At 40.8% G+C, this 20,548-nt stretch overlaps 1 protein-coding gene across 1 annotated transcript in view; it reads left to right on the forward strand.

Annotated features, from left to right (window-relative positions):
• The window catches only part of FRAS1 (Fraser extracellular matrix complex subunit 1), a 708,831-nt gene that overhangs the window by 508,530 nt on the left and 179,753 nt on the right, over nt 1-20,548 (forward strand). The window contains exons 32-35 of the mRNA XM_077476089.1: nt 5,991-6,107; nt 7,941-8,055; nt 18,223-18,360; nt 19,737-19,769. Of these exons, the coding sequence (XP_077332215.1) occupies nt 5,991-6,107; nt 7,941-8,055; nt 18,223-18,360; nt 19,737-19,769 (403 nt within the window). The remainder of the gene's footprint in view (nt 1-5,990; nt 6,108-7,940; nt 8,056-18,222; nt 18,361-19,736; nt 19,770-20,548) is intronic.

Genomic DNA, 20,548 nt, shown 5'->3' on the forward strand with positions numbered 1-20,548 from the left:
CCTTTACCTTCCCAGGCTAATTAGGATCAAAGCTCACCTGATCCAAAACCCAGAACTGGAACGAGGGATGGGGGGTGTGGAATGACAGGTCCCTCTACCAAACCTACCTGCCATTCCATATAAACCCAGGCCCGGCAAGATTAAATAACAACTCAGCAGCATATTGCTGCTGAGAAACTGATCCATCCTGGACTTACCATCTCACACTGTGTAGCAACCTAGGTGAGATGTACACCCCCTCAACCACTTCTCCAGTGACATGTCTACAATATATATATATATAAATACATTTATATCCAGGCATGGGCAAACATATTGGCACCCCTGCATTTCTGTCAGATAATGCACCACTTCGCCCAGAAAATTGTTGCAATCACAAATGTTTAGGCATTTTCATGTTTATTTCTTTTGTTTGTATTGGTATGACACAAAAAAAGTGGAGAAACAAAAAGCCAAATCTTACACATTCCAAGCAAAACTCCAAAAATGAAAGTACCCTACTTTGTTCAACCTTATGAATTTTTTTTCTAATTTTGGTGAACTCTTTTTGGATTTAACAGTTCAGACTATCCTGCCAGTTGGCAGTATGTCAACCACTTAAGCCCCGGACCATTTTGCTGGCTTAAGACCAGACCACTTTTTGCGATTCGGCACTGCGGCGCTTTAACTGACAATTGCGCGGTCGTGCGACGTGGCTCCCAAACAAAATTGACGTCCTTTTTTTCCCACAAATTGAGCTTTCTTTTGGTGGTATTTGATCACGCCTGCGGTTTTATTTTTTATGCTATAAACAAAAATAGAGCGACAATTTTGAAAAAAAACGCATTATTTTTTAGTATTTGTTATAATAAATATCCCCCAAAAATATATAAAAATAAGCGATTATTGATTGGTTTGCGCAAAAGTTATAGCGTTTACAAAATAGGGGATAGTTTTATAGCATTTTTAATAATATTTTTTTTTTACTAGTAATGGTGGCGATCAGCGATTTTTATTGTGACTGCGACATTATGGCGGACACATCGGACATTTTTGACACATTTTTGGGACCATTGTCATTTATACAGCAATCAATGCTGTACAAATGCAGTGATTACTGTGTAAATTACACTGGCAGTGAAGGGGTTAACCAGTGGGTGACAGTGTAGGGGTTAAGTGTTCCTAGGGGTGTGTTACTAACTGTTGGGGGCAGGAAGTGGTTAAAAGTAATGGTTTAGATAACCTATTGTTGGTGCACCAAATATTTGGTGCATGGAAACCTGATTTCTTTTTTTTTTTGAATTGAAAGATGTGAATAGTGTGGCAATTGTAAGAAAAAAATCCAATCTGCAACTTTCCACACAAAAAATCTCGCAATCTACACCAAATAAATAATAGCACACGACATGAGAAAAAGAGTTGTGCAGTAGTGTGCTAAGAGGATGATGCCACAAAGCTGATACACATTCTACTGTGTGCCAAATACATTTTATATGCTGTGAAATAATAGTTTATTTGACATGCAGTTCGCTAAAACTAAGATGTCATGTGCAACAGTTCACATTTACACTCAATTCACATTCCTCAACGATTTCCAATCTTAAGTTTATCTGGCCCACTTTTTGATGGCTGGGTTTTGGTTTAAGCTGGGTACTTAAAGCGGGGTTCCACCCTAAAGTGGAACTTCCGCTGATCGGAACCCTCCCCCCCTCCGGTGTCACAATTGGCACCTTTCAGGGGGGAGGGGGGAGGGGGTGGAGATACCTGTCAAAGACAGGTATTTACACCCACTTCCGGGCATAGACTCCCATGGGAGTCTACGCCATTTCCTGTCCTGCCGCGCTGTCTGCTGGGACACACACGGGTCTCAGAGACAGCGCGGACAATTCCTATTGCGCTGCGCGACTCGCGCATGTGCAGTAGGGAACCGGGAAGTGAAGCCGATTCGCTTCACTTCCTGATTCCCTCACCTAGAATGGTGGCAGCAGCAGCCGAGAGCCGAGCGATCGATCGGCCTCGGCTGCCGGCATCGCTGGAACCCGGGACAGGTGAGTGTCCATTTATTAAAAGTCAGCAGCTGTAGTATTTATAGCTGCTGGCTTTTAATATTTTTTTTGTAGGTGGAATCCCTCTTTAACTAATTTCATGTCAGTATATTTGCATTGTCGTAAGTGCTGCTTTTGCTTTCTCTTCATTTGAAGACAACTGATCAGTGCTAAGAGCCCCATGTAGAGGATTATTGTCTGTTTACAAAAAGCAGTGTTGGCACGCAGCCTCGATAGGCCTATTTGTTCATTGCTAAAGGGGTAAGAGGGATTTGTTGTAGAATTGAAATGCAGCTATTTCGATTTTACCTTTAAACTAGAAGTTTCCTATGGTGTAGATGTGGAGTGTGGTCCTAAACAGTGATTCACAAGCTAAAAGGACATTACTTTATTTTCAGTGTTGATCCAGTTATTTAAAGTTAGCATTTCAGACCATTTTTATTACTGCTTTGTGACCACATTGGGGAATTGTTCAAATTTTGTCCATGTGGCAAGAGAACAAAAAACGAGGGAAACAGTACACATCAAATTACACCCCACTGAGGTTCTAACCTTTCCCATCTCTACTGCAGAAGTAGTGTTTTTGTTGCTGCCTGCCCTCATTGGAGATATTTCCCATCGTCCTCTCTTAGCCCTTGTACACACGGTCGAACATTCCGACGGAAAATGTCCGATGGGACTGTGTTGTCGGATAATCCGACCGTGTGTGGGCTCCATCGGACTGTTTCCGTCAGAATATCCGACCAACAAAGTTTTAGAGCAGGGCTATAAAATTTTCCAACAACATGCTCCGATCGGACTTTGTCCGATCGTGTGTAGAGAATTTCGATTGGACAAAGTGCCACGCCTGCTCAGATCAAATTCCTAGACCAAAACTATTGGCTACTAGCCTGAACGTAGTCCCGTCATAAAGAAATAACATCATCACGTTTTGAACGATCGGATTTTTTTCCGACAACTTTGTCCGACCGTATGTATGCAACAGTTTTGGACAAAATCCATCGGACAAAATCCTTTGGACAAAATCCAACGGATTTGGTTGTCAGAATGTCCGACCGTGTGTACAAGGGCTTACAGCTAATATTCTGTTTAAAGCTAGTAAGTAAATAGATCTAGTAGGTTTTATCACTGATCTACTGTATTTAAAACTAAAAGTTTGGGGTAGGCTTGGGTTTTAACTCCTGTGAAAAAAAACACTGGGATGCCTTTTAAATTTACTTCAAAAAGAAGGGAGAGATACATACTTGGCTCTTGTGCCTTCATTAGATCATTGCAAGTATTAGAGTGAGATAAGTGTGTTTGTTCCAGGAATTGAAGCACACAGAGTTCATCCTAGTCATTATCACAAGGACCTCTTGATTATTGTACTCTCATAATCCATCAGTATGGGTGATTAAAGCATTTTGCAAAGTAACGCACTAGATAACTCCGACAGATAAGGAGTGACCTGGGAATGTTTCATGCAGATGCAAGCAAATCTTCTGTAGAGTTCCCCTAAATTACCGCTGTCTTCTTTTAATGAACTTACTACCCATTGCTCTCAGAGGAAAATTATCTTTAAATAAGAACATAAAATCAACTTGCAAAACACACCTGCCACTATGTTTTCTAAATAACTTGAAGTTAGCTATTTTACTATTAAAAGCCGATGGTAATTTAACTGTGAGATATAAACATGTCTGATTCTGTGATAATCCATAGCTCTTGTCTGGCTCCGCAGGACCATCTTTTTCACTTTTTTTCCTCAACCGACCTTTCTTTTTTGTCTTACAAATATATCCTTTCACAGAAATAAATTACTGTTTTCATTGACAAAGCTGTTTGTTTTGAAGATAACTTTATTTGAGTGTGTACCCTGTAATTTATTTTAATTTTCAAAAAGTAGTATAAAAATGAATAAGTGACTTTGCTCATTGCAGCAGGTGTGTTTTTTGTTTCCATGCATATGCCAGCAATATCATTTTTAGCTATTTGAATGTTTTTGCTACTAACAACACAGCTTTTAAAGCCCCGAAAAAAAACTGTTTATTTTAGTGTCCTTTTTTGTGGTATTTCAAAAACACTATTGTTAAACACACTTATTGCACTTACAGTTTTCACACCGTTGTATGAGCATATTGGCAAGGGAATCATTTATCAGTAGATATTAACTGACTAAATGGTGGCTCTGTTGTGAATAACTCTGTTAAACAGTCTTTGCATCCTCAACCAGTCCATGGTGCTATTCCCTCTATCTCCATTGCATTTAGAAAAAAATCTTCTTCATCACGGGTCTATAAGGACACGAAGATATGTCTTTTGCACAGGAAACAATGCTAGTGTGCCTGTTTTTTTTTCATTCTCTATTTAACAAGGTGCATAAAAATGAATTAGTGGTGTGTTTTTTGCATAGATATGTTGACTCCTTAACATGTTTGCTTTTTTTCATTTCAGAAAAATAGGCGTTATAAGCATTTTCTTTACTGTTGTAGGCTGCACTTTGTTTTGTAGGCTTTGTATTGTATTTATTGTGTGTGTATATATATATATATATATATATATATATATATATATATATATGTCTTGGAGTAGGCTTTAAGAGGCTTATTGCAATAAAGTGAGTGTCTTACCAATAACAAGGAAATAAATTGTAACCTACTTTAGCTTTACCTTTACTGGGATCTCACTGGCTGCTCAGGGCAAGACCTACCTTGTTGCACTGTATGTTTGAAACATAGTTTTAAGGGCTCATGTACACTACAGCTTCTAAACTTGAGTTTAGGAGCTTTTGGCATTTTTTTTTTTTTTTTGCCAAAGCTGCTAAACTCCACTCCACAAAAGCCTATGTTTCCATGTACACATAGGCTTTTACAAGAGTTTAGAAGCTGTTCAACCTCCCTCCCCTGAATACTGAAGAATCACATTCAGGATAAGAACTTTTGGACCGCCAGATGCGAAATCACACGCGGTTTTGACGCATTTTGCGTTTTCCCACGGCCGGTGGTCAACCTAGTCTGTGTGTACATGAGCCCTAAGGCAAGTCAGTGTATAACTCGAGAAAAGTTGGATTGCTTTTGTGAAATAATGTATCAATTTCCTGACAACTGTTGGGTATTAGGCACTTATTTTCATGGACTTTAAATTAATCCTATTATGAGCTCAACACCCAGTATGCTGACTGTGTTGTTTATCTGCCATTGAAATTGGCAGCATATTAAATATTTTAAAACATAAAGTAGCCAAAATATACTTTCCCTGTTGATTTTGATTATATTTATAAGTAGTTCTCACAAGGTGGTTTCATTAGGAGAAAATCTTCAATAGACATATGTTCTTAAATGTAAAAGAAACCAAATTATGTTGTTCTATATATTGTATTATAGATAATTATTTTAACCCTTTAACGTTCTGTTCCACCAATTATAGAGCACATTTTGAGTCACGCTAACTCATTGAAAAATGTGAACTTAAGGGAAGGGTTAAAAGGCTATGCATGCTAAGGTCTGTTAAATCATGCTGTGGTAACCTATGAATTGCAGTGCTGGTCACATACAGAATAGAACAGTTTTTGAACAACTGAAAAGACTTTTGAACAGCTTTGATTATAACCTAATAAGCTAGACCTTGTAGTTGTTTATGCAATCAAGGCGGGTTAAAAGAGATTGAAAGCGAATGATACTGCCTGAATTGTTGTGGGTATGGCTATGTCATGTTTTTGTGTGTATGGGAATGTCATATTTTGGTACCCAAAGCCTGGCGTAATTATAACCCAGCACATTACTAGCCAGATTTGAGGTGCTAGCTGTTCATAGGTCCTTGATAATGAAAACTATAATAAAATTTCCCATTTTTAGAGGGCACAATCCCTGGCTTTATCATTTATTATTGGTGTATTTAAATAGCATTACTAAATATGCTCAGGATTACCTTACTATGCAGTAATGACAGTGAAAAATTTTGATTCTATGCGTTTCTATCAACTTTCAGATTTCCAGTGCCACAACAACTCAGGCACCCCAGGATAGGCACATGTTTAATATTGGCATTCTACCAAATCATCCTGGTGCACCACAGCTTTCTCCTGGAGCCTCCCTTCACATGACTGTAAGTTAAAGCAAACCTTCTCAAAGAGGAAGATAGGCTTTAGAAAAAATACAAATTATGACTGAGCTTGGATTAGGAGTCTTTTTAATAGATGGAGGTGGGATGTATGTTTTTGCTATCAAAGCACATACAGTACCTAGATTTATGGGTCTCCGTCAGAAGTAGGCAGCCTATAATGTACCCCTGTAGTGCTTTTATTTACACTCCATAACACTGCCAGCCACTGTAATGGAATATTGACAGGTTGTAAACAGTCTGAATAGATCCACGGTTACATACAGGGCTAATATGTTTCCTCCTCTTAAGTTGTATACTGTATTTCAGATTAGAGGAGTTTCTCCTAAGAAATCACTGTGAGATGAGCACCAATGATAATCTTACTGCAGTTGTCTTGCACCCATATAGAAAGATGATCAGTCCTATCACATGTATATAGTGTTTTGGGACAGGGGCTCAGTCTGTAAATATAGTATATAATTATAATTATTTCCACAATATTACTGAAGTAGAACTTGAACAGGATTCCTTGAGGCCAAAACAATTGCGGCATTAATGAACTGATTTTGGATAATGTATTATTAAAAATAATTATAATTAATAATTAAAGGATATTTGAGATAGAATGACCATTGTTTTAAGTATCATTCTAGAGAGGTTAGGTTGAAGGATACTATTGCATGCCCAACTGATAAAGCATATTTGTTCTCAAAGATTTTATTTTTTATGTCAGCACCAGAAGGTTGTTAGGATCTAGTTGAGTAGTGCACAAATTACAATCTAATACAAAAACTCTGGCATACAGACAGTATAAAAGAACAGCAAGTCAGCTGAGCACTTGAAAGCAAGCTTATATAGGTACAGATTGGCAGATTTTTTTTTTACATTACACAATTACAGGGACACTTATTATTATAGTACAGAGACGATGGGAGGATTTTGTAAAAGTGGGTTAACAACAAGAACAAGAAGTCCAGTGAAATCTAAACTTAAACCTGCTCCCATCCCTATTCTAAGCCCAATATTAACTATCCTGTAGAAGGAAGATGCTTATACTTGCCTATTCTCTGGGCTCTCCAGGCCTGTCACATGATCGACTCCAAACGCAGGCATCAGGGCAGAGGAGGGACAGCAGACAATGGGTGCCGCATAGGAAGCCTATGGGTGATGTCACAGCATAGGCATTGCAGCTAATGTCAGTGCTGTCTCCTCTTCACTGAAGCCAGCAGGTGGAAAGATCACGTGATTGAACCAGAGCGTTCAGGGAATACAGAAGTATACACATTTTTCCTCTACAGGGTAGTTAGTATAGGGCTTAGAATTGGGCTAAGAGTAGGTTAAAGTTTATATAGGATTTTAATGGACTTCTACTTTAAGTGACTGTACAGATATTATATTTATAATATAATCTTTTCAAAGTTATCAGCAGAAATATAAACAACTTGTGTGTTCATGTGTGTTTTTTTCCAACTACTATGCCCAATTAATTGGATACAAATATTTACCTACAAAAAATAAAATGTTATCCTGCTCAGCAGGAATCCCTGTCTGGAAGGTCTCAAGACAGTTCCTGACTTGTTGGGAATAAGTATTAATAACTAATGTCAGGGCTGTGAAATATTGTAGGCTGACGAGATTCATCTTATTTTAACATATGGATAGTGCTTTCACATTGGAGCGTCTCTTTGCAGCGTTGTAGTGCCTGCAAAGTGTCCCAGTGTTAAAGGGGTCTTGGTGAAATAACTGTAAAAAAAGAAACTTCTATCTCAGGAGCTTGGAGTAAATAGCCTGAAATTGCTTGCCAAGCAACAATATATAAATATATATATTTTACAGGCTCTTGAAGACCGCATGACAGTGATTGGATCCCATTATCTATCCTTTGTTGATGCTGAGAGCCCAAGTGAAAAAATTGTCTACAATGTAACTGTCCCTTTACAGTCACATGAAGGTGAGTACAGAAATGACCTTTTACCTATCAGGTAGATTCTGCATTCACAAGAACTAGTCATCCTTGGAGGAACAACATACACCTGTTCTGTAAATATCACATTTATGTCCTCCCATTGAAACAGTCTGCTGATTTCAAGCTCCATACTGAATATTGCTGCACCCCTTTTCTGTGTTGGGTCTAAAGTATATAAATCTAAGGAAATTCCCTGCATCAAGGTAAAAAATGTTCTACTACCAGTATCATCCCCGAGACCTCACTCGATCCAGTGCTGTACCCGTCGTGTAGTGGCTCTCTCCTTTCTTCCCACTCTCACTGGCTTTTCTGAAGTCAAGTCAAATCCTGTGATCCTGTGAGATGGGTGTCTGTGGATGCAGGCAGCGTGGCTCGAGGTTCAAGTCCACACAAGTTCCCCCATAGCGAGTGGCCTTCTATGGGGGCACGTGTAGACAAGAAGGAGCCAGGAGCGCCAGCAGTGGACCCCAGAAGAGGAGGTTTGGGGAAGCTTTATGCAATTCCATTTCACAGAACTGGTAAGAATATCATGTTTGTTTGTTTTTTAAATTACGCTTTACTTTAAATCTTCCTAGATGATAGCAACTTGTTCCAGATGTGTAAAAAATGAACAACTGCTAATTAATATATACAGGGAAAACACTGAAAAAATATTTCCATTCTTATCACTCCCAAACTCTTAGCCCTTGTACACACGGACGGAGATTCCGTCAGAATCTTTCCTATTGGACCGTTTTGTCAGATATTCCGAATGTGTGTGGTCTGCATCTGTCTGTTTCTGTCGGAATATCCGACAGACCAACTTTTCCAACTTTCCGGTAACATTTTCCTGACAAAATGCCCTGATCGGACATACTCTGATCATGTGTAGCCTACTCCGACGGACAAAGTGCCACGCATTCTCAGATCAAATTTCTAGACCAAAGCTATTGGCTACTAGCCTGAACGTAGTCCCGTCGTAACGAAATAACGTCATCACGTTATGTACAATCAGATTTTCCGACAACTTGGTCCGACCGTGTGTATGCAACATCACTTCCGGACCTCTTCCGGAATTAATCTGTCGGAATAACTCAGACGGATTTGGTTGTCGGAATCTCCGACCTTGTGTACAAGGGCTTAGATTACAAATGTTACCCAAATCCTGGAGAAGTCCCACGTTCTCAGACAATGAAAGTCAAGGCTTCCTATGGATATCTGGACCTGTTAGCTTGGCACTTAAGTCAAACACTGTTTAGTGATCTGAAGAGTGATGCATCCAGAATGGCCAGAGCTTGTTTGCATTCAATTTCAGTAGTTTTGTATAACAACCACCTAAAGGACATTAGTTACAAGCCAGCTCATGCACATGCAAGAAAGTCAAAGCAGCTAATTATATTCTCCCTCAACTACAGTATACTAAAACATAAAAAAGCTTAAAACTCTGCCCAGAAGTAGTTATTAAAGACTCTGATATTTCCAGGAAGGGGAATACCATGCATTAGTGTATGTTGCCAGTATAACATAATGCCTTCATGACTAATTCAAAAACTTAATAAAAAATCCCTGCAACAATGTTTTTTTGAAGCTTTGTAGCAGTGAAGTTAGGCAATATAAAGTGTCTGTATGCAACATCTAATAACAAGGATCTATACAAACTCATTCTTTATAAAAGTTAATTAAATATCTGCCTAAAACTTAGGGGATTAATAAAGTTATGGAGAATCACAGCAGGAAGTTTACAGGGCAAGTCATTCATGTGTCAACTGAATAAAATGCTTCTCACAAAATCACATTCTCCCATCAGGGTTTCATCAAAATAACCTTGCATTTAATTTAACTGTTTCTCTTCTGTGTCATCACTAACCAAACCTATCACGTAAGAAGTCAAGTCATATAAACATATTGACTAATGTTTGTGACAGACCTAGCCAGAACAGAGGCTTTTGGAGGGGACTGAATGCTAGCCTCTTGAATACTGATCATGGGCCCTGGCATTTGGGGGAAGGGGTGCTCTTTGTGAGCCGTATGCCTGGGGACCCTTGAGGGGTTGTTACTTTGGATTCAGATCCATGTCCCCCCAAGACACACAGAATCTAGGAACCCTGTATATGCCATATTAGAAATAGTGACTGATTCATACTGTTGGGACACATACTGTTAGATGCTAATGTCATCAACTCCAGCCACCTGTCTGTTGTCTTCTATAATGTAAATGAGTCTAGTCTGGATTGCTACAGCTTCTTAGAGTCTTTCACCCATTGTTGTTTGTGACTAATTAACCCTGCAATTGTATGAAGGAGTTCTGTGTTGAGATGTATGATAATGTGTAGTGTAGTTAGGGAGTCACATCGGCTACTTTAAGGGATTAGTTAATTAGCTCATGTTAATTAGGTTCCTGGATCAATTGTATTGTTAGAGTAATATGAGCAGGAGGGGGGACCTCCTATTCTACTTTATATAAGACTTGTATTTTGGTTCTAATAAAACAGTCCATGTTCAGCAACTAAACAAGTATTGTCTTGTTTTGTGCCTGTGAGTGGTTGGAACATCTGATATCTATATTCAGACTGGGAGGAAGTGGTATATGACGAAAGCACTCAAGAGGAGTGTGGGACGTTTCATTACATTTCATATACACATATTGACTAATGTTATTTTATTATTATCATATGTTGTCAAAAATTATATTTTTGCTCTTTTTTTGTGGTGGTGGAAATAGCAATGGGTGCAGTTTTTGCTGGACTTATAAAGGTTGATGATACTTGTGCAGTGCCCCCTTTACATTATTTATCCACCACTCCAATTTAATGCAGCAACAATACTCACTTTCACTGTTCAGTAACCCATAACAATTGATACTTGCAGTAACAATAAAAGGGCTGACATAATGGTGAGCAAACTTCATAGATAGTACTAAAGTGGATATTCTTTGACGCTATCCAAACCTTATCAACAGGTTTCAATCTAGGTTGGCACATTTTGGAAGGCATTAGCAAAGGTATGCATGTGTGTGTTGTAAACTATGAAGATTGGAGATTCCAGGCTGCTGGCATTCTGGTGATTATGATCAAACTCCATTCACAGCAGAAGAGAGACCCAATTGTCCTGGTAGACCGGCACAACAGCTTGGAAGAATTACTTTTGAGTGTGGTTGGTTCTTTCAGTCTGCCCATTGGATTGAGAACTGTAGGGGTTACAGTGATTTGCAGAGGCCTCTCAATAATCAAGAGGTGAACCGGACCCAGACATAATAGAAGTGGGCTATGGAATTTGAAGATCTCTCTAATAGAGATCACCACCAAGGCAACAAGTTCAATAAAACACTTTTCTGCCTTAGCTTAAAGACCATTATCTCATTCATGGATTATTGAAAAAGTGCAAAGGCCATTTGTTAAACGCCATTTTCCATTTATCACCTTCCTTAATGGGAATGAGATTATAGGACCAGCGCAGATCTAGCTGGGATCTATGGAATCAGTCAAATAACTGTAGTGAGTGGTAAAGGAGAGCAGTTCTTCATGGTTGCAGGGAATTAGTAGACCAGACTGTGTGGACTGCAAAGGAGGAAGCCCAAAAAGCATCTAGGTGAATAATAATGGTGTTTATTATAATAGGTGACAAGTAAGTGAAAACAAACTTGTCACTACCAACCACAAACAACAAATAATATGTACAATAAATGGGAAATACCGGAATTGTAAACAAAAGCCAGGCTGAGGTCATACACAGGAAGATCAGAAGATGGGTAAGGACGGGAAACCAACAGGACAGGAAGAGGGTGGATGGATAGGCTGCGCAGCAGGGATCCAAGGTAATCAGGCAACAGGAGGGACAGGTCCAGGATGGGCTCGGGATAGGGATTGGGAGAGATCAGATCAGGTGGGGTCAGATGCAGGCTCAAGTTCCGGATACAGGCAGCAAGGAACAGGAAGAGAGATACCAAGGCAAGCATGTGAGGGCTTGCTGGGTATTTATTAGACTGTCAGTAATTGTCCTCACATAACACCTAAGCGCAGGAAGTGTTGTCTGCTCCATACTGCCAGGATCCATCCACTGGTGGACGCCAGTACTCCGGCCCAATAATGACATAACACCAGCAGGGAAAGTCTCTCCTGACAGTTCCAAACTGCCAGGAGACACCAGCTGGTGGACATGTACCCCCCCTCAAAGGAGCGGCCTCCAGACGTCAGACTGGGTAGCAGGCACTGGGTTGGCAGATTTAGGTGGGTCATCAGGATTAACTGGCATGAACACAGACTGGAACAGGTTGGTTGGTGTGGAGGCAGGTTGGGTTACTGGCAGGATGGTGTGGGTTGGAAAGAACTTTTGCTTCTTTTTGGTTTAGCCACTTCAGCTTTGTAGGTAACTGCAGGGCTGTAAGAAAAGGATGCAACTGGGCGAAAGGAAGACCAGGGAATAGTGACTGGAGGAGTGCTTTGTAGGATTGTTACAGATGGAAGGGAAGAGGCAGGTGGATTGAAGGCAGGATAGGTGCAACAATTGGAGACCGGGTAAATTGGTAGGAGGCTGTTTTTATCTGGGCTGTAGTTGAGGTTGCCATAGGCGATGGGGAGATGGATTCTTGGGAAGGCAGATGATTAATGTCAGGGCTGGAATGTTGTGGCTTGGCTAAATACAAGGGACCTGACCATGCCTGTAGCACAGGTTGAACAAATGTTGATTCACACACAGCCTGACTAACCAAGGATTGCACTGAATGTATGCAATCAGACAACACCTGCTGCGAACATCATTCTCCAACAACCATACCAGAGATTCAACTTGGCCATAATTGAAGGAGGGGGAGGGAAATCATCACTTCCTTCGGGAATACATGACATGGCTGGCTTTGCACATAACTGGATCAGAGGCTGAACATCCTCAAATAACAAATACCCCTGATCCACTAGGGAATGAGCTGATCAGATTGTTTCCAGCAGTTGGTCACTGGTCCAATCTTTTAAAGTCTGGAGGCAATATTCACTATCCTCTGCCCCCATCAGGGAATAATAGACAATTTCTTAGCAAGCGCAGCAAACCAGGATGATTCCTCAGTGCAGCCACGTCTGGTCAGGGATGACCTTGGTATACTGTCAGGGAATTAGTAGACCAGACTGTGTGCACTGCACAGAGGAAACCCAAAACGCATGTAGGTGAATAATAATGGTTTATTATAATAGGTGACAAGTAAGTGAAAACAAACACTACCAACCACAAGACCCACAAACAACAAATAATATGTACAATAAATAGGAAATACCGGAATCGTAAACAAAAGCCAGGTCAAGGTCATACACAGGGAGATCAGCAGATGGGTAAGGATGGGAAACCAACAGGACAGGGAGAGGGTGGATTGATGGGCTGCAGAGCAGGGATCCAAGGTAATCCGGCAAGAGGAGGGACAGGTCCAGGATGGGCTGGGGATAGGGATCGGGAGAGATCCGATCAGGTCGGGTCAGATGCAGGCTCAAGGTCAGGATACAGGCAGCAAGGTCAGCGCACAGGAAGAGAGGTACCAAGGCAAGCATGTGAGGGCTTGCCGGGTATTCATGAGACTGCCAGTAATTGTCCTCACGTAACACCTGAGCACAGGATGTGTTGTCTGCTCCACACTGCCACGATCCATCTGCTGGTGGATGCCAGTACTGCGGCCCAACGATGACACAACACCAGCAGGGAAAGTCTCCCCTGACATTTCCAAACTACCAGGAGACACCTGCTGGTGGACCTCAGTACTGCATGCCAAATGATGGATATTACCAGCGGACAGACCCTTTCCTGACAGTGGTTAAGGCGTTCAGGTACCGACTGGCTATACAACTTTGAAGAGAGCCATCCTTTTGTTGAACAAAAAAGAATCCTGCCCTAGTAGGGGAGGAGGATTTACAGATGAACCCCCTTTCAAGATTTTCCGCAATGTATTCTGACGTTGCCTTGGTTTCCAGTAGGCTTAAGGGCTACACCCAGCCTCATGGAACATTGGCACCTGGAATCAATCCAATAGCACAATCATCGGGCTTGTGGGGTGGTAGCTGGTATGCCTTGTGTTTGGAGAAGGCATCCAATAAATCCTAGTAAGAAGTAGATACTGTACTCTAAGACTCAGGAGTAATTACCAGTAAGGGGTTCACTGAGCTTACCTTGTTTATGCACCTGAAGTGGAAGGACGGACTTCAGGGCAACACTGGAGAATGCTGCTGAAGCCAAGGAAAACACAAGATGAGCTTGGAGGAAGTTTAGGGCAGTACAGGAACAGAAATAGTTTCTTGATGGAGTACTCCCACAATCATCTCTATAGGGTAGATATGGAAGTGAATGGATCCAGAAGCTAAAATGGCTTAGTTAAGCGCTGAAAATAGTACGGTCAGAAGGGAAAGGCTGCAGCTTTGATCAAAGTGAATGTTACATTGGTTCCCAAAGCCGTGGCAGCCTTTCGATATTCAAAAAAGTGAGAAGGTGGTGGCAGGTACAGGGTAGATGCTACTGAGCAGGCGGTGGCAGAGACGGGGCTGGCTGATCAGGCACTGCAGCAAGGGAAGCCTAAAATTAATTCAGGTGATTGGTGACCGCATGGGGATGAAGCACCATCTGCATTTCAGTGGTCTCAGGCAAAAAGTATTTTGGAAGAGACTAGTGTTCGGGTCCCCATGTTGCTGTGAAGCCTCAGGCATGTTGGTTCAAGAAAACTGTCATGATCTTGGAAGCTTCTGCCACTAGGGGGAAACAGTAGAGTAGATAGTGGCAAAAGCCACAGAGATGACACAGAGTGTTCCCTGTGCATGCTCATCCTGAAAAGGGTAGAGGTGCAGAATCTTAGGTACAGCCCTGTCTTCACTCAAGCTGATTGTACAATAGTCAGTAAATACCATATTTATCGGTGTATAACACGAGCCGGCGTATAACACGCACCCCAAGTTTAGGAGGGAATTTTAAAGGAAAAATCTTTTAGGAGGGAAGTTTAAGGAAAAAAACGTACATTTAAATGCCCATCAATGCAGCCTTGTCAGTGTCATTTGCAGCCTTGCATTGCAGCCTTGTCAGTCATTTGCAGCCTTCCACTGCATCCTTGCATGTCATTTGCAGCCTTACATGTCATTTGCAGCCTTCCATTGCAGCCTTGTCAGTCATTTTCAGCCTTGTCAGTTTCTTTTGCAGGCTTTCCGTTTTAAAAATGGTGCCGCCGAGATACAGAGCGGATGTCCTGTGTATCTCGGCGGCACTCGGTAGCTCTCGGCCATTCTCGGCTATTTTCGGCCACACTCGGCCATTCTCGGCTATTTTCGCCCGTTCTCGGCGGCTTTCAGAAGCTTTCGTGAGCGGCCGAAAATAGCCAAAAGCTGCCAAGACCAGCAGAAAAGGCAAAAGAGCTCACAATCGGCGGGGGATCGGTGTATAACACACACCCACAATTTTCCCCTGATTTTAAGTGGAAAAAAGTGCGTTATACGCCGAAAAATACGGTATTTAATTTAATGGTATGTGCTGTATTTTTGTCTTAAAGAGATATTTATTGAACTTTTGTTATAGTACCGTTTCAAAAGGGTACATACACTTAACAAAGTACGCAAATAATAATATAAATGGTCACACCAAATTCCAACCACCAAGAACGCGGTACGATGGGAATAGAGAAAGGAAGTTCAATACCTAGTAGCCAATAGCTTCCATCTCATAGTTGAATCTGAGCATGCGTGAGTTTTAGCGTGTCGGAATTACATACACACGATCAGAATTTCCGATAGAAAGTTTTTCCATCGGGAAAATTGAGAACATGCTATCAAATTTTTGCTGGTGGGAATTCAGCCAGCTAAATTCCGATGGAGCATACACACAGTCGCATTTTCCGATGAAAAGCTCTCATCGGTCTTTTGCTGGCCGAAATTCCGATTGTGTGTACGCGGCATTAGTGTCTCCCAAGTCTCATGGTTAACAAGGAAAAACCAATATAGGAATCAGAGAAAAATCATATAAGAAATACACTCCATGACAAATACACATCAAACCACAAAGAATACAGCAAACATAAGTCCAAGGTTCCAGTTCTAGAGAGGTCAAGGTAAGGGGGTTAGAGATCCATTTATCCCACATTTTGTCTAATAAGTTGGGCTGTTGTCAGAGTTCGGAGGTAAGCCTATTCAGGGGAAGAGAATTGTTAATTAGCTTAAGCCAGGAGGCCAATCTAGGTAGTCCCCGCCCTTTAGCAAAAAAAATTGAGAATACGTAACAGTTGCTTAGCATATTTATAAAGTCTCAATTCCCCAAATATTCCTAAGAGACATTGTTTAGGATTAGGGATATTGGGGAGACCTAATGTGGAGGAGATAAGAGTCAATATTCCCCCAAAATATGTGGACCACAGGGCATGATGGGCCCCACCCTTTTATAAACACAGTGAGTGATTGGTTCATTTGTAACAGAAGCATAGTAAAAAGTATTTACTATGCTTCCATTTGTGAATGAACAGGGAGACTGTGCAGAGCTCTTCCTATTTTTTTTCATTCTGTGCAGCTGAGGCTGCAGAGATGGAGTTTGAGGACTGTGTTTTTTCTCTGTCTCAAGTAGACCCCTGATATTTCACCAAAGCCCCCCCCCCCCCCCCCCAACAGAGCTGCTAAAAAATTTTAACAATCAAAATAATCAAAATATAAAACTACTGACACTGTGCACTGCCCTACTGACATCCACTGTTCTGATACCGTACTCTGCTCTACTGACTGACACCATCCACTCTTCTACTGGCTGACATTGTCCACAGCCCTACTAACACCAACCGCTGCCCTACTGACACTGTCCACTGCTCTACTGACACTATTCACTGTTCTATTGACACCATCCTCTGCCCTATTGACACCATCCACTACCATGCTGACACTGCCCACACACCATCCACTGCCCTATTGACACCATCCACTACCATGCTGACACTGTCCACACACCATCCACTGCCCTATTGACATTGTCCACACAACATCCACTGCCTTACTGACACTGTCCACTGCTCTACTGCCTAGCACTGTCCACTTTTAAGGTAGGCTAAGATTATACGTTTAAAGTGATATTTGTTTTATTATCTATTATCTAATTTTTCTCATTCTTCCTTACCAATTCATTAATTTCTTATTAAAAAAATTTGCCTAGCTCTGGTTGACACTGTTTTTTGCAGCCAACATTCTTGATGTTAGTCAAAGTAAGACCTGCTAAAATTACAACAAGGACTGCACCTCCAGTATACACTTTGAGCTGTTGTGACACTGGAACTAGCAGAATGGCTATGATGCCACAGATAAAGCCCACAGGAAATGTTACTGAGATGAGGACTGAAATTAAGTGTTAAGAGAGACACTCTCAGTAACAGTAACATTCCATGTGGGCTTTACCTGTGGCATCATAGCCATTCTGCTAGTTCCAGTGTCACAACAGCTCAAAGTGTATACTGGAGGTGCCGTCCCTTTTGTAATTTTAGCAAGTCTTACTCTGACTAGCATCAGAATTTCTCCCTGTGACATGCCTGTTTTGCAGGGTGAATAAACGTCATGTCACGTGACTATATCAAGTAATCAACGTTATCTCTTAATATAGGAAGCAGACCAAAAGAGATTATTCAGTTTATTGCAGTATGCTCTAAGGCTTCAAATACAATTAAAGTAAGAAAGGCATAAGTAATGGTTGAAAGAGTTGCACTAGATATATATTTATTTTTTTAATTTTGGGGGGGAAAAGCCAAGGTAGATGATCTTGAAGCTTTATCCTCCTGTAGTCGTGAATGTGTCTGATTCCTGTCCTGAAAAAAGCTGTAATGTACTTGTTTTAAAATGGTGCATCATGAGGACCAGTAAATATATACGGGCATGAAACCTACTCCCAAGTCTGTGTCTTCCCACTTCAAAGTGCAGATTTGTCTAAATATGTCTAAACATTGACCTAAATCTTGAGTTCTTTCACTACTTGTGAGGCCTTCACACCAGCTATTCAAAGCTCCAGAGAAGCAGTTTAAAATGAATTTGGCATACCGGCTAATTTAAAACAAGTAAGGATTTTTCCTTTCAGAATGTGAAAACTGTCATATGCAGTAAATGATGACTTCCCCGAAAACACAGTCATAATAAAATAGATTTCGAGCTGAGAAAGTTTGGTTCAAAATGTTCACTTCTCATTCCTTTGAATTTGAAGGTATCTTGGAGCACAAAGAGAGACCACGATCCCCCGTAAGGTACTTTACACAATCTGACATAAATCAAGGAAATATTATGTACCGACCTCCAAGAGCAGCACCTCACATGAGAGAGATTATGGACTTTTCATTCACAGGTAAAATTACCTTTCTGTTAACCTATGAGGCATGTGAGTATTGTTTAGCATAATACAGTAGACTGTGATAAGTTTCAAATCCAGTACAGTAAAACCAACAATTTCCTGTCAGGCAAGTTCACAGTCCGTGCCAAACCAGTGGTAGAATTAACCTTCTTCATCGCAATTTCCAGTCACAAAATTTGGGGTATTGGCAATCATAATAGAAAATTTGTTTCCTGGTATTCACTAGTTTGTAACATGTTGTAAGTGGAGGGAAAACCGTCTAATTTTCTATCACTGTTTACTGAATTGATCAAACAACGATGACCGCCGGTCATGCACGATCGTGGGCACGAGAGCCAGAGCAGGGACATGAGTGTAAACACACAAATCCCTGTTAGGAGAGGAGAGACGGATTGTGTGTTCCTACTAGCTAGGAACAACAATATGTCTCCTCCTCTAGTCCATCCCCCCACAGTTATAAACACAAATGAGGGAACACATTTAACCCCTTGATCGCCCCCTATTGTTAACCCCTTCCATGACATTTATACAGTAATCAGTGCATTTTTATAGCACTGGTCCCAAAAATGTGTCAAAAGTGTCCTATCTGTCCGCCGTAATGTCACAGTGCCGCTAAAAATCGCTGATCACTGCCATTACTAGTAAAAAAAAAAAAAAATTGGCATAAATCTTTCCCATAGTTTGTAGACGTATATTAACTTTTGCGCAAACTAGTTAATATACACTTATTGCAATTTTTTTTTTACCAAATATATGTAGAAGAGTATATATTGGCCAAAACTGATGAAGAAATTAGATTTTTAAAAACGTTTTTGGGGATATTTATCACAGCAAAAAGTAAAAAATATTTTTTTTTCAAAACTGTTGCTTTTTTTTATTCATGGCACAAAAAATAAAAAATACCATGTGGGGGAAAAAAAGGACGTCAATTATGTTTGGGTACAGCATCGCACGACCACACAATTGTCACAGTGCCGTATCGCAAAAAATGGAATGATTATTAAGCAGACAAATCTTCCGGTCTGTAAGTGGTTAAAAAAAAGAATCACTGAGAAGAGGTTGTCAGTGGTTGAAATTTAAATCGAAAATTGAATGTAGACTGTTTGCCTTGAGTTCTTTAAAGGTAGCTATTCAAGCTGTATCAGTATTTCTCAGGTACCAATGATGCCTGATTATGCCTTTAATTATGCCAAATTATGCCTGTAAGCTGCTTTGTAACAAAAAAGGGACTCCTCCCATTGTAGTAAAAGATCATACCCTTATTTATTTCTACTATTGCTTCTTTTCACAGGATTGTATTGCATATCGTAGCTTCTGTTTTCACTTCTGTTGTCAATCTAAATCTAATGTGTGTATTTTGCATATTGTAGGCCTCCCAGAGACTGTCAATTTCTTCTTCACAGGTAAATTGAACAGTGCAAAATTATTGAAATTAAGGGTCCTTTTACATTGGTTCAGTCATGCTTTTTTGTTTATTAAAAACCAATAAATACTGTTTCAGGTAAAATCTGTTTACATAAGTTTGCATATTTGTTTTCAGTTCTGTCTACAACCCTCTTTTACACATCTGTTTTTTTAGTGTTTGTTTTTTCCCTAAAAACATACAAAACAGAATGAAGGTAAAGGGGCGACATCAGTTTACATCTGTTTATGCACCCACCCCAAAAACAAATGAGGCAGATCTCTTCTATTTTTTTTCTGCAGACATTAACTGACTCAAATTTAAGCAGATGTAAACAGACATTCATCCATTTAAATCCACCATAACTGGTGGAAAAGGAGAGCCGCATGATCACAGAACAGAATAGCATGCTGTTACAGCTTACATTACAATTGTCTCTGCTCTGCTAGTCACAGCCCCGCCTCCTTTTGACCTGCGCCTGTGATAGAGCGCATCCCAGCATTGGACTGGCGTTCTGCTTATCACAGGCGAATGTCAGAGGAGGTGGGGCTGTGTTGAGCAGAGCGGAGACAATTATAATGTAAGCTGTAAAAGTGTGCTATCTTTCTCTGTGATCCTGCGGCTCTCCTCTTCCTCCATGCTCTCATCCCCCTGGAGGACAATCACTGGGATAACGGCTCCCAATCAACCCTGTCCGCCAGCGGTGATTACCCCCCCCCCCCTCCCCCCACCCTCCGCTCCCAGACAGCCCAGCTCACAAGCCTTCATTTTCCACTTGCA

Source organism: Lithobates pipiens, unplaced genomic scaffold, assembly GCF_037356315.1.
Source record: "Lithobates pipiens isolate NorthernLeopardFrog02 unplaced genomic scaffold, aLitPip1_a1.2 Scaffold_13, whole genome shotgun sequence".
Taxonomy (NCBI): Eukaryota; Metazoa; Chordata; class Amphibia; order Anura; family Ranidae; genus Lithobates; species Lithobates pipiens.